At 39.3% G+C, this 12,648-nt stretch overlaps 1 protein-coding gene across 1 annotated transcript in view; it reads left to right on the top strand.

Moving 5' to 3' along the window:
- LOC139468007 (ubiquitin conjugation factor E4 A-like) overlaps positions 1-10,989 on the top strand; it is a 30,705-nt gene extending 19,716 nt beyond the window's left edge. Inside the window, exons 13-19 of the mRNA XM_071249657.1 lie at positions 1,327-1,487; positions 2,607-2,799; positions 4,304-4,417; positions 7,872-8,123; positions 8,775-9,026; positions 9,669-9,826; positions 10,846-10,989. Coding sequence (XP_071105758.1) covers positions 1,327-1,487; positions 2,607-2,799; positions 4,304-4,417; positions 7,872-8,123; positions 8,775-9,026; positions 9,669-9,826; positions 10,846-10,969 — 1,254 coding nt within the window. The 3' untranslated portion in view covers positions 10,970-10,989. The remainder of the gene's footprint in view (positions 1-1,326; positions 1,488-2,606; positions 2,800-4,303; positions 4,418-7,871; positions 8,124-8,774; positions 9,027-9,668; positions 9,827-10,845) is intronic.
- Positions 10,990-12,648: the final 1,659 nt, after the last annotated feature.

The raw sequence follows: 12,648 nt of genomic DNA, 5'->3' as shown, positions 1-12,648 counted from the left end.
AGTAGGTGCTTGTAGGTTAACAGTCACATTGCCTTCTCATCCTTCCAAGTACTCGTCTTAGAAGACGCCACATGTGCTACATGTGCTTCAGTGTAGGGCAGGATCAAAACCCTAGAAACTCTCTTGGGCAGTGATATTCAACCATTCGACTGTCATGCTGAAAACCTGTGTTCGATTCCCCACATGGGCACAATGTGTTAAGCCCATTTCTGGTGTCCCCCGCCATGATATACCTGATTTTGCTAAGAGCGGCATAAAGCCATATTCACTCACTCACTAGAAACTCTCCAGCTGCTGAATATTGTCACTCATCCAACTACTCTCTTGGACTAACTTTACGTAACTTCACCTGATTTGTGACCTGTGCACAGTATACAGTTTCAACAAAGTTGTAAGACTCTAAGGTGACTATCACTTCAGGTTTTTCTCCCACATCAAGATGAAACGCCCTGATATAGATGAAATACTGTTCAAAGCAGCATGGACCAAACTCCAACACTACCATGTTTAAACCAGAATATGTACATATAATCTCCTTCATTCCCACCTTTCCTACGCAGTTCCAGTGTTGTCTGGATGTATCGTTTGTTTGGAGATTATTGCTGATAGTCTAGATGATGTGTTGTTGGAAAAATGCCTGTTCCTTCCATCGAACACACTATCATCAAAGTCAGATCTTGGTGCTCACTACCCTTACAGACAAATCTGAGGGCATCCCATTTGAGGTCATCTCACACTGGTCATTCGCGAACTTTGACTGGCCAATATAATGACTCCAAAAACATTAGTCAGGGTCAGAATCTTGTTTCCACCCTTACCACATCAAGTCCACTTTCTTGTGCTAATTATGATGATTATGATATTCCAGTCAGAGAACGCTTCACAAAATCAACATCCACGACTGGTACACCCTCGTATGAAAGTAATTTACCGCTGCCCCCCAACGATTGCCTATAATTTGTGTCAGGGATGAAATCATGAATTGTTTCGTTAACTGATCGATTAGGCCATCACTTATGGTAGTCGCCATCTTTGTGAAGCTCTACAAGATTTGAACAGCGGTCTGATTGGATATCGCATTTTCATTACAAGGGGCACAACTCTGATCTACACGAGGTGGTGACAGGGTGGAGCCAAGAAAAGTGGCCTTGATGTGGCAAGGGTTAAAACTAGGCTTTGATTTAGGCTAGTGGACACGCTTGCCTCGGGAAGATGGGTACAATTGCTCATGTTGGTTGATATAAATACTCACGACCCATTGCCGTGATGTTATTCTGCAACTGAAGTGAAAGGTGATGGAATGAACCGATGTGTTTGTCTCTGCAGCTGGCCGGAGAAGCAGTCAACCATCTGATGACCCTCATCCTGGTGTTCATGGGAAGCCCCGAGCGGATGAAGAACCCCCACCTGCGTGCTGAACTCGCAGAAACATTGGCTGCTCTCATGCCGGACAAGGACAACAGCAACCGCAGCGGAATACTCTCAAGGTCAGTCTAGCACTCCTTTGAATAATACAGAATTCTATCTTTACTTCCCCAGTGGGGATTCCATTTTAAAATTGGTCCCCAGCAACATATGCTGGTTGTAAGAGATGATTTTTGGATCTGGTGGTCTGACTCGGTTAATAGTGTGTCATCATACCCAACTTCTTCCCGAGGCAAGGGAGTTGACCGACTGAAAAAGTCCAGTTTCAACCCTTGCTGAACTAGGCTGGAATTATGGATATTATATTTTGGCTGTACTAACGAGTCTATGCATAGTCCAATCAAAATCACATTACAGAATCAACATCTGGTCTGTAAACAAAATGGATTGCAACGGTCAGATTTCAGTCGACTTCAAGATTTGCAAAGGATGTTTGTAATCAAGGTGCTCATGTGATTTGATGCAATTTGCGAGGTAAGACCTGTTATATTACAATGTAGATCAGATCATCATGACAGATCGCGACCATTTTGTTTGAAGCAAATGCCAGTGATATCACTGGTGGAATCTGATTGGTCAGTAGGAGGGTCATAGAAGGGACATAACTCATAATAGCCACTGGTGGCGCAACGATCGAGCCAAGAATTTCCAGTCTAGTTCAGCTAGTTTTACGGTCAGTTAACTCCTTTCCCTTGGGAAGATGAATCATGGCTGTATATGAGCTACAGGATATACAGGACATTTAGCAGAGTTAAGCAGCAAACAAACATTCTCTTAACTTGACTGGGGTGGTCGGATGGCCTAGTGGTTAGTGTGTTTGTGCGTCACGCCGAGACCCAGGTTCGATTCCCAACATGGGTACTGTGTGTGAAATCCAATATTGCTGGAATATTGCTAAAAGCGACTTAAAACCATACTCACTCACTCACTTTACTTGACAGCAGGAACATGTTACCTTCCTGTAAATTGTCCAGATGTCTGGTCTTCCAATACCCCCAAGCGTTTTTGTTTTGATCATGAAAAGATTATGTATTGTTCATAGTTTAAACGCTTCAGACGAGTGGCTGAAGTCACAGACTAGTGGCTTAAGTCGCAGACTGGTTGTACCCAGTCCTAAGTCTGTACATAATATAGCTCCTTGTGTGATCAGCTAGTTGAAACAAAAATGTTTCTGTTTCTAGTTTCCACCGAGACCAGCTGTTTGTGAAGCACCCCCAGGTTGCCCAGCTCTCCACAACGTTGCTTCATGTTTTCGTCAGTATCGAGATGACAGGGCAGAGTGTGGAGTTCGAGCAGAAGTTCAACTACCGCCGCCCCATGTACCAGGTGCTGGAGTACATCTGGGAGATAGACTTACACAAGCAAGCCATTAAGGTGGGGCACATATCTACTTTCTTCTTTCTATGTGGCAATTTGTTTGTGGCCAAAATAATCTGCATGTCCAATTTTTCTGTCAATATCTGTCTTTATTCAATCGAAGTTTTGTTTTACATGACAGATTAACGATAGTAATATGAAAAAATTGGATGGTCTTTAATTTATTTTGAGTAGTCTACATACACAGAGTTAAACAAAGTGCCCTTTTCTTTTAAAATATGTAAACTAATCAAGTGTTGAACATGTTGAAGGAGTGTTGGATGATAAAAAATGCCAAATGAATATGAAAAAACATATTAGACATCAGCAGTGGGTATGTTATGTTTACATTAACTGTCTTCCATTTACAATGTTTACCAGTCTTATCCCCTGGAATTTGAGACACCATGGGTTTGAGCTTTCTTATAATATTAGGCCAAGTAAGCCATTTAAGCTTTGAGTTGAGGATATTTACGACACAGTACAAAATAATTCACAGTCAAGGCCATCTTCGTTCATCTCTGCCCATTCAAAAGCACTCAGCCATAAAATTTTGTTTTTTGTTTTTTACAGTCATACTGTTTTTTTTTCAATAAATTCATTTTTTGCACTTTTTGGTAGTCAAATCATGTTTTTGTCACGTCAACCCCACCATTCCCTATTAATAACAGCCATTACCCTCAAAAAGTCATTCACTTCTGCTTTGACTTTTGAGAATATGCAGTCACTTAGAACAACAAAAATAAATATAATGCCTCTGGCAAAATAGTTTGGGACCTGCTGCGCAAACACTCTTTTTCGTTTTATTGCATATTTTATTGCATATTTTATTGTAAACGATTGGTGATGAATTTATACAATTGAAGAATATGTGCTTGCCCGGTTGGATGGGCATTTCTTCACTTCTTTCTCACCCTGCACATTCCATGCATACTGCCACTTGTCAATATAAGCAGACAAGTGGATTTTTCAACCCCCGAATCTGTTGTTTCAAATGGATCCAGGGTATTAATCATTGTGGAAAGGAGATTTATTGTTTAATGTGTAACAATACAGTAGGGTAACGATACGATGCGTATCCCGAGACAATGGGTGAGATACTATTTGTATCTTGATACATTACTCTATTTCTTAAGTTTGATGTTCTTTCTTTTTGCAACCCTGAATCATTTGTTTCTAAATTTCAGAGAATAAAGATAGGATAGTGTAGGGCAGAAATAATAAGGGGAAGACGGCATTGTGAATGTTATTATGTTCGTCTATTTATAGCCAACCAAGAAATGCTGGAGAATATGTGTGAGCTGGTGGTACAGTTTCTGTTATTTTTCACATGTTTTTACATCAATGATTTTAAATATAGTGTGTACATGGTGTATGCATTGCGATACAGGGGTTGTAAATGAAATGTATTGTATCGTGGGTCATGTATCTGGGTATATACTGTATCACTGAATCGTAACACCACTATTTATTGTACTGGGTAATCTAGGATGGTGTAAAACTTTATCTTTTTCTGTTCCAGGAATTGTCAGTGATGGCCGAAGCCCACATCGAGGACACTGACCCTCCACTCTTCTTGAGATTTGTGAACCTGCTTATTAATGATGCTATCTTTCTTCTTGATGAGGCATTACAGGTAAAAATATCTGTTATGTGATGGCAGAATTCCAAGATTAGTTTTTTTAATCAAAAGATAAAAAATGTCTTATTAATGCTCAATATATCCTCTGAATAATTGCTTCGATCACTTTAGTAATTAAACACAGCTTATGAATTAGGCCCTTTAAGTATTTCTTGTTCATGTTATCAATTATGATATAATCAATATTCCTATTTTTGCTGCCAAGGGACACAATCACATGTTTACCATAACTACATATCACAGTCTGGTCTGATAAGTGCCATGTATTTGATTCAGTCAATGCCTACCTTTATTGTCGATTATCCTCTGCTGGCAAATAGTTCCTGTGCTACTTGTCATGATTGAAATATGAAGACGATCACCATTATCAATCTAGTTTCCAAGTACAGTTACCAAGTATAATGTGCATCTTCTCTAGGGGATTAAGTATTTTGTAAAACCTCTTTTTTATAGTATTATGCTCAGAAAAAAATTACACCCTTCAGGTAAATGAACGGGTGATAAGAAACTTGGTCAGTATAAATTTGAAATTTGAGATTAAGATTGAGACATGGGATTGAGATTGAGCCATGTTGATTTACTGTTTAGTTGCATTTGTTTTACATGCAGAGATTAAGATTACCTTGTGTATTTTCTCGTAAAGTAAGCTGGAAACAGCAATCAGCGGTACACACGTTTTCATGGAATCTACCAATTACTGGGTCAAACTTACCTAATGATATAACTTGAAAGAATTTTGATGCAATGATCGGAAAAAATTGTATGTGAAAGTATTATTTATAAGGAATAATATATTCCAATATCATGTTATTTTAGTTGTAGCTTCTACCATTTCTCCTATATATATTTAAAATAATAATAACCATAAGCGTAGCACGTCAGTGCAGCTGATTGCTTTTGCTGGATATTTTTTTCCGCATTCAACAATTTGGCCAGTTACCGTCAAGGCTCCTGCTCGTGATCGCGAGAATTATATGTTGACATAGAATCGTCAAAGTATGGCATTTATGATATATATTTCCATTCTCTGTCATCTAAAATTCGTTTCCAGTGTTAATAGCGGTAATCTGACCATGGTTGCTTTAGAAAACGGTGAGATCTAACGATCACTTCACACACGATTTCGCCGATATTAATTTAAACAATATTGAAATATATTTTGAATAGATTTAATGAAATAGATTAGAAACATAAGTCCAGATATAAAGTGATACAATATCTTTATGTTTGGGGGAAAAAACATTTTAAAAAATGGCATGTATAATGTGCATTCCCTTCTACACAGCTGGCTTTTTTTTTAAAAAGTGTGCACTAAGAAAATATGGTAATACAGTTAGCAGACATATCCAACTTTCTGCGATCAAAATACCCACTCTACAGTTCAAATATAAAACGGTTTAGAAATTCAATTGGAATCTATTAACTCTTTCCCTTTAAGCATGTTAAGTAAAGTACCATATCATAATCCTACATTTCAATCATTTTGGAAATTACTTTAAATCTTGGCTAGTAATTTCAGTTGAGTCAAGAAATCTGAACTTATTACTATAAATTTTTACATGTATTTGATGAGAAAATTGTGAGGCTTGTGTGTCGTGTTAGGTACTTAACAAGCGGTCCACTCAGAGTTTGGATAAGAAACTTCAATCGGTCTCCACTCGTCAAGCTGAGAAATTTAAACTGATCAGGCTGTATCATATGGAGGTGTAATTATCCCAATCATTCCCACCTGATCCACCGTTCACCGATTGATTATAGAGTTATGATCCCCTGAGGGTTGAAAATGACCCTGACGACATTTCCAGCTTTTGAAATATATGGCCTTCAATTAATGTGCTAAATCATCATCATTAAATGCCTCAGAGGATCAGCCTTAGACAAATGTTAGACTGGAATCTTATTCTGTGAGGTATTAAATCTTGAGAATTTTGTTTGAGCTCACCTGTTTCAAAGTTGCTGGTTCTTAAACACCTTGAACCATAGCAGAATATTTTTATATTTCCATCCTTTGCAACTGATATATTCTTTGCAAATTTTGCAAAATATCATTTTTTTTATCCTTGTCACATATACCGTATTCAACATATTAAGCGCCCAGGGCGCTCTCAAAATTAAAAATATGGGGCTCTTATTAGACTATATTATTTTGGTGAGAGAAAAAAACAGAGTTGAAAGATAAATTTCGTGGTTTATGTATGACAGATATATTTTTCCAGATTTAATTGCCCATAATTAAGGGTGCATATAACACACGAGTGTGCATATATGCAAATAAATAAGTCTTGTGTTCATTGATCAATCGGAAGGGGTGCTAATTAGGATTGTTTACTAGCCAATATATCAGCAAATATTGCCGTGGGCGCTTATTAGAGTGGGGTGCTTATTACGTCGAATACGGTAAACCCAATTTGTAGAAGAGGCCATTTACTGGGAATGCCCCATGTTGATTTAAGTTTAGATAACTTTGGCTTTGGTTCATCTGTACTATGCATGTGTCATTCGTGTCACATGTTCATTTTCACTTCTTAGAGAATTTTCCAATTTCAATGTCAGCACTAGCACTCGGCAATACAGGCTGTTTTCCTTGTTCGTTGTCTGCAGTAACTTTATTAGAATTTACAGCAGTGGGCTTGAAGAAATAAAAAGAAGTGGATTTTTTCTTTTAATAAATAGAGATCGTCTGCTGAGCTTTTCACAAGTCAACACGAATAACCAATTCCATTTGAAAAGCATGACATATGTAATATTTGTGATATTCTGTCAAAATTCAGAATGATGCGATTATATTTAAATGCAGGGCCTACATAATATTCACTTTATTCTGTCAAAATTCAGAAAGAAGCGAGTACATTCAAATTTATTTCATGCAGTCTTGAACATCTCAAACGTGTGTGAGATACAGTCAAAGGAAATCACTCAATAATGCCGATAATGATGTGGGATATTGTTGTTGAACTAAGGCATGGTATCTCAGTTGGCTAACACTATGAAGCCACCGTCATTGAGAACACGAACACATACCTCCATTTCACCTCTCCTTAAACCAAACATTTTACCTCACCTTAAAGCAAAATTTCACCTCACCTTAAACCAAACATTTCACCTCATCTTAATCCAAACATTTCCCCTCACATTAAACCAAACATTTCATCTCTCCTTAAACCAAACGTTTGACCTCTCTTTGCACCAAACATTTCACCTCACCTTAAACCAAACATTTCACGTGTCCTTAAACCAAACATTTCACGTGTCCTTAAACCCCTGTTTCACCTCACCTTAAACCAAACATTTCACCTCTCTTTGCACCAAACATTTCACCTCACCTTAAACCAAACATTTCACCTGTTCTTAAACCCCTGTTTCACCTCACCTTAAACCAAACATTTCATCTCTCTTTGCACCAAACTTTTCACCTCACCTTAAACCAACTCTGTGATGGTTGTTCCAGTACATGAGCCAGATCAAGGAGAAGCAACAGGAGAAGGAGCGCGGGGACTGGAACAACCTGGAACCACGACAGCGACAGGAGACGGATAACAACTTCCGCCACCTGGGGATGCTGGCTCGCTACCACAACGTCATGGCCAACTACACCATCCACGCCCTGGAACTGCTGACGCGGGAGATCCAGTCCATCTTCTGTCACTCCATGCTAGTCGACAGGATCGCAGGCATGCTCAACTACTTTCTCTTGCATCTGGTGAGCAAATGTACAACAGTGTAACACAGCCTCAGAACAGTCCCAGTGTCCAGTGTGAAAAAATTCTGTAAACGCTCTCATGTATTTATTCCTTATAAATGGTGGTGTTCTCAATGCTTTAAGAACCTCTGGAAACCTCTGTTTTATAACATTTATGGAAACAGTGATTGTTTTAGGTTATGTTAGACTAAGTTACTTTTTTTAAAGTGGTATTAAATGTCGAATTATGACACTTTTTACATACTGTAAAGTGTGAGTAAGTGAGTTAAATTTTAGAGCCACATCGGCAATAGTTCATCTCTAACATGATGGTACAAACTGTGACATGAATATCTTATCTAGTTTCCTCAATAAATAGGAGGGGTCATGGGTGGCCCAGTCATCTAAGACGCAACAGTGGCCTCCCTTGGGTACGCCAGAAACCTATGATCGTTGGTTAGAATCCCAGCTCGCCGATTATGTTTCTAGGCTTGACAGCACCATTCCCATGCTCATGGATTTCACCAAAGTGGTTATTGTCTGAGACCTGCATCACCTTGGGCTTTCCTCCCACGTATAACTGGACTACTGTTCAAAGTGGCATTTAAACCAACTCCCTCACTCAACAAATTAATGAATAGGAATTTATTTCATTTTTTTCCTGAAATGCAGGTTGGTCCCAAGCAGAGAAATTTCAATGTAAAGGACAAGAATGAGTATGAGTTCAAGCCTCAGCAGATCGTGCAAGACATCACTAAGATTTACCTGAACTTGGGGGAGAGTGAGATGTTCTGCCAGGCAGTGTCAGCTGACCAGAGGTCCTACTCCCCCGAACTGTTTGCCAAGGCTGTACAAGTCCTGCAGAAGATCAGCACAATGCCACAGGTCATGAGCGACTTCCTTGGTCTGGAGGACAAGATCAGAGTAAGTTTTAGATTTTAGGCTTTTGTTTCTGAACTCAGGAACCAGTTCAGCCCAAGTGGCCTACATTACCAATACCTGTACTCAGCTTCAGGTTACTGTCATGATGTCAGGATTTCCCATTTCCAGGACATGGCTATAACACCCCCTTTGTGATGTCATGTTTCACCATTGCTTCAAAATTCACTGTGATACCATGTTTCACCATGGCTTAACAGTGTGTATATGTGATGTCATGTTTTCCCATGGCTACAGCAGTCTATGTGATACCATGTGTTCCCATGGCTACAACAGTGTATGTGATATCATGCTTTCCCTTGGCTACAGCAGTGTATGAATATCATATTTTCCCATGGCTACAACAGTGTATGTAATATCATGCTTTCCCTTGGCTACAGCAGTGTATGAAATATCATATTTTCCCATGGCTACAGTTGTGTTTGTGATATCATGTTTTCCCATGGCTGCAGCAGTGTATGTGATATCATGTTTTTCCATGGCTACAACAGTGAATGTGATATGATGTTTTCCCATGGCTACAACAGTGTATGTGCTATGTTATCCCATGGCTACCACAGTGTATGTGATATCATGTGTTCCCATGGCTACAACAGTGTACATAATATGTTTTCCCCATGTTTGCAGGGCTTGGCTGACAGTCTGCGTGAGGAAGAGGAGCTCCTAGCAGATGTTCCTGAGGAGTTCTTGGACCCAATCATGGGAACTCTGATGAAAGATCCTGTCCTGCTGCCCTCCTCCAAGAACATTGTAGACAAATCCACCATCTCCAGGCATATACTCAGGTGAGTCTGCCACTCCTTGTGACGATGGCCTGTAAGTAATTAGTTCTAGATCCCCAAGACAATCCAGGAATTATTATTATTATTATTCTGTCGGGATGATGACACGCAATCACTGAGCCTGACCATCCATTCAATAAAGCCACCAGCTTCCCCCCATCATACCCATGGGGATCCATGCTCGTCATCATACTCCAATGCTGTGAATCGTTGCTTACAATATCAATCACTGGTATTATTTGGTCGAGAGTTAGTTGGCTGTCATGTAGCTGAATATTGCACTGTGCAGCATTAAATGGAAACACAAGAAAAAACATCCCTAAAATAACTCATGCCTCAAAGCTACATGTTAACATAATGAACATGTTGCTCTTGTCAAGATGATGTTTTATGAAGATGTATATACCATTGCAGCCATATTGTAAAAGTTATTTATGGCCGTAACTAGGTCATTATAGTTTAAAAATGTTATGAAATTTGGTACATGTGTAATTTGTAGTGGGTGGGACTCAACGTGTGTATTCTGTTTTTTGTGATGTTTTAGTTGCACATCAACAATATGAATCACGGAAAGCTTCTTACTAAGTCCTTGTTGTTCAAGCTGTAATGAATTTGGTGTTTGTGCAGACAGTGTAGTAACTCGAGGGGCTCAAAACACATCATCCATTTTCAATTTTGTTCTTCAAATTTTGACTTTGAATTGGCCTTTGCACTTTGACCTTTGCAATTTGACCTTTGCACTTTGACCTTTGCACTTTGACCATGCTCTTAATTTTTCTCAAAATGCAATTCTTCGTTGTGTTAACATCATGTCCTCAGAAGCCTTTGCCCAATGAAGCTGAAACATGCTTGTTCTCACCAATGATGGCACCTGATATTTATTTAAGATGTTCAATTCCGATTTTCACATTGGCCAGTGACTCTAATTTTTGTAATGTGGCTATCTGATTTGAAGTCCTTAACTGTTGACTACATTTCCAGGTGAGCTACAGGGCCATGACACTATTTGTTTCTTCTTTCAGCGATCAGTCGGATCCATTCAACAGATCCCCTTTGAGCTTAGAGATGGTTGAACCTCAGCTAGAACTAAAGGCAAAGATACATGCATGGATAGCAGAAACAAAGTCCAAAGCAGGAAAGTCATAGCACACAAGATATGAAACACTTGCATGTTACGATGTGATCAGGATCAGACTCTACCACTGGAACCTGACAGACGTTCCCAAGGTGAAGATCACTTCATCAGATGGGGATTTGTGATATTTGGATAAATTCCCCAACTGAATTCAGGAGACAGCTACATCAGTGAACTCTCAAGGAAACTGTGTCCATCATTTTGTGTTTGGTCTCAATGGAATAAATCTTTAGTTGTCATCATGTTATAGGTGAATGTGCAATCATGTTTCAGGTACATAGTAATGTTAATGTCATCAATATGTTGGCTATAGATAGTTCAGGCCACAATATGTTAATCATTCATTATCAAAATGTTATATTATATTTTTTTAACAAACATTTCAAGGCATCTATGTACACCAACAATACATGGAAGGTATTGTAATGAGGCTTGAATGTAAAGTAGGGCTATGTCTATGGTGTATTTCAAGAATTAAGGCAAGAAGGGAACAGCCTGGACCACACAGTGATTTTCCTTGTCTGTAGGTGCTTTGAGATGGTGAAGAAAGATATGGGTAGGGTATCTTGTATTGAGACTGTCAGTGATGAAAACCTAATATTAGGCTAAAAAAATAAAAGAAAGGGTTCTCAGGCAATTGCTTTTGAAAATATAATGCAGGCAGGCGGTGGTGTTTTTTTAAAACTTGTTCAAGCTAGTATGTAACCAGATTTAGTTTCCAATAATATTGGCGAAGTCATGTTGTTCCTGAGTATTATCGCATTTCACTGCTGGGGTTGTGTGTTCGAGACATGGAATACTTAAAGATTTTTTTCTTTTAAAATTGAAATAAAAAGGAAACATGCCCGGACTTAATGATGATGCGGGTGGTGCCTGAGAACAAAAACTATTGTTTTTAAGCCTTATATGTATTATGGCCTTATTTTGTAGATGATCACTGTTACTAGTTATGTAAATAGTAGATAAAAGATATCCAAGTAGGGGTGGGGTGGTAACTGCAGATTATTGTTGGGGACTAATGTGGCATAATATGATTGTTGTACGATGTTTGACCTATCATGTTGTCCAACCAAGACATCTATGTACACATATGAAGTACCTGGTACAAAATATCAGGTCAGTGTGACCTTGTATTCCCACCATGAGAGTACATGTGAGGTCATGGTGACCTTGTACTATGACCGCTATGATAGTACATGTGAGGTTATGATGACCCTGTACCACCACCCTGAGAGTACATGTGAGGTCATGGTGACCTTGTACCACCATAATGAGAGTACATGTGAGGTAAAACATGGTGACCCTGTACCACCACCCTGAGAGTACATGAGAGGCCATGGGGGATCCTGTACCACCATAATGAGAGTACATGTGAGGTAAAACATGGTGACCCTGTACCACCACCCTGAGAGTACTTGTGAGGTCATAGTGACCCTGTACTACCATGAGAGTACATGTGAGATCATAGTGACCAAGTACCACCACCCTGAGAGTACTTGCGAGGTCATGGTGACCCTGTACCACCATGAGAGTACATGTGAGGCCATAGTGACCCTGTACCACCATGAGAGTACATGTGAGATCATAGTGACCCAGTACCAGCACCCTGAGAGTACTTGCGAGGTCATGGTGACCCTGTACCACCATGAGAGTACATGTGAGATCATAGTGACCCTGTACCACCACCCTG

This window comes from Haliotis cracherodii, unplaced genomic scaffold (genome assembly GCF_022045235.1).
Source record: "Haliotis cracherodii isolate W230 unplaced genomic scaffold, xgHalCrac1.p SCAF_2, whole genome shotgun sequence".
Lineage (NCBI taxonomy): Eukaryota > Metazoa > Mollusca > Gastropoda > Lepetellida > Haliotidae > Haliotis > Haliotis cracherodii.
The sequence above is the reverse complement of the archived record's forward strand: the minus strand, read 5'-3'. Positions and strand labels throughout refer to the sequence as shown.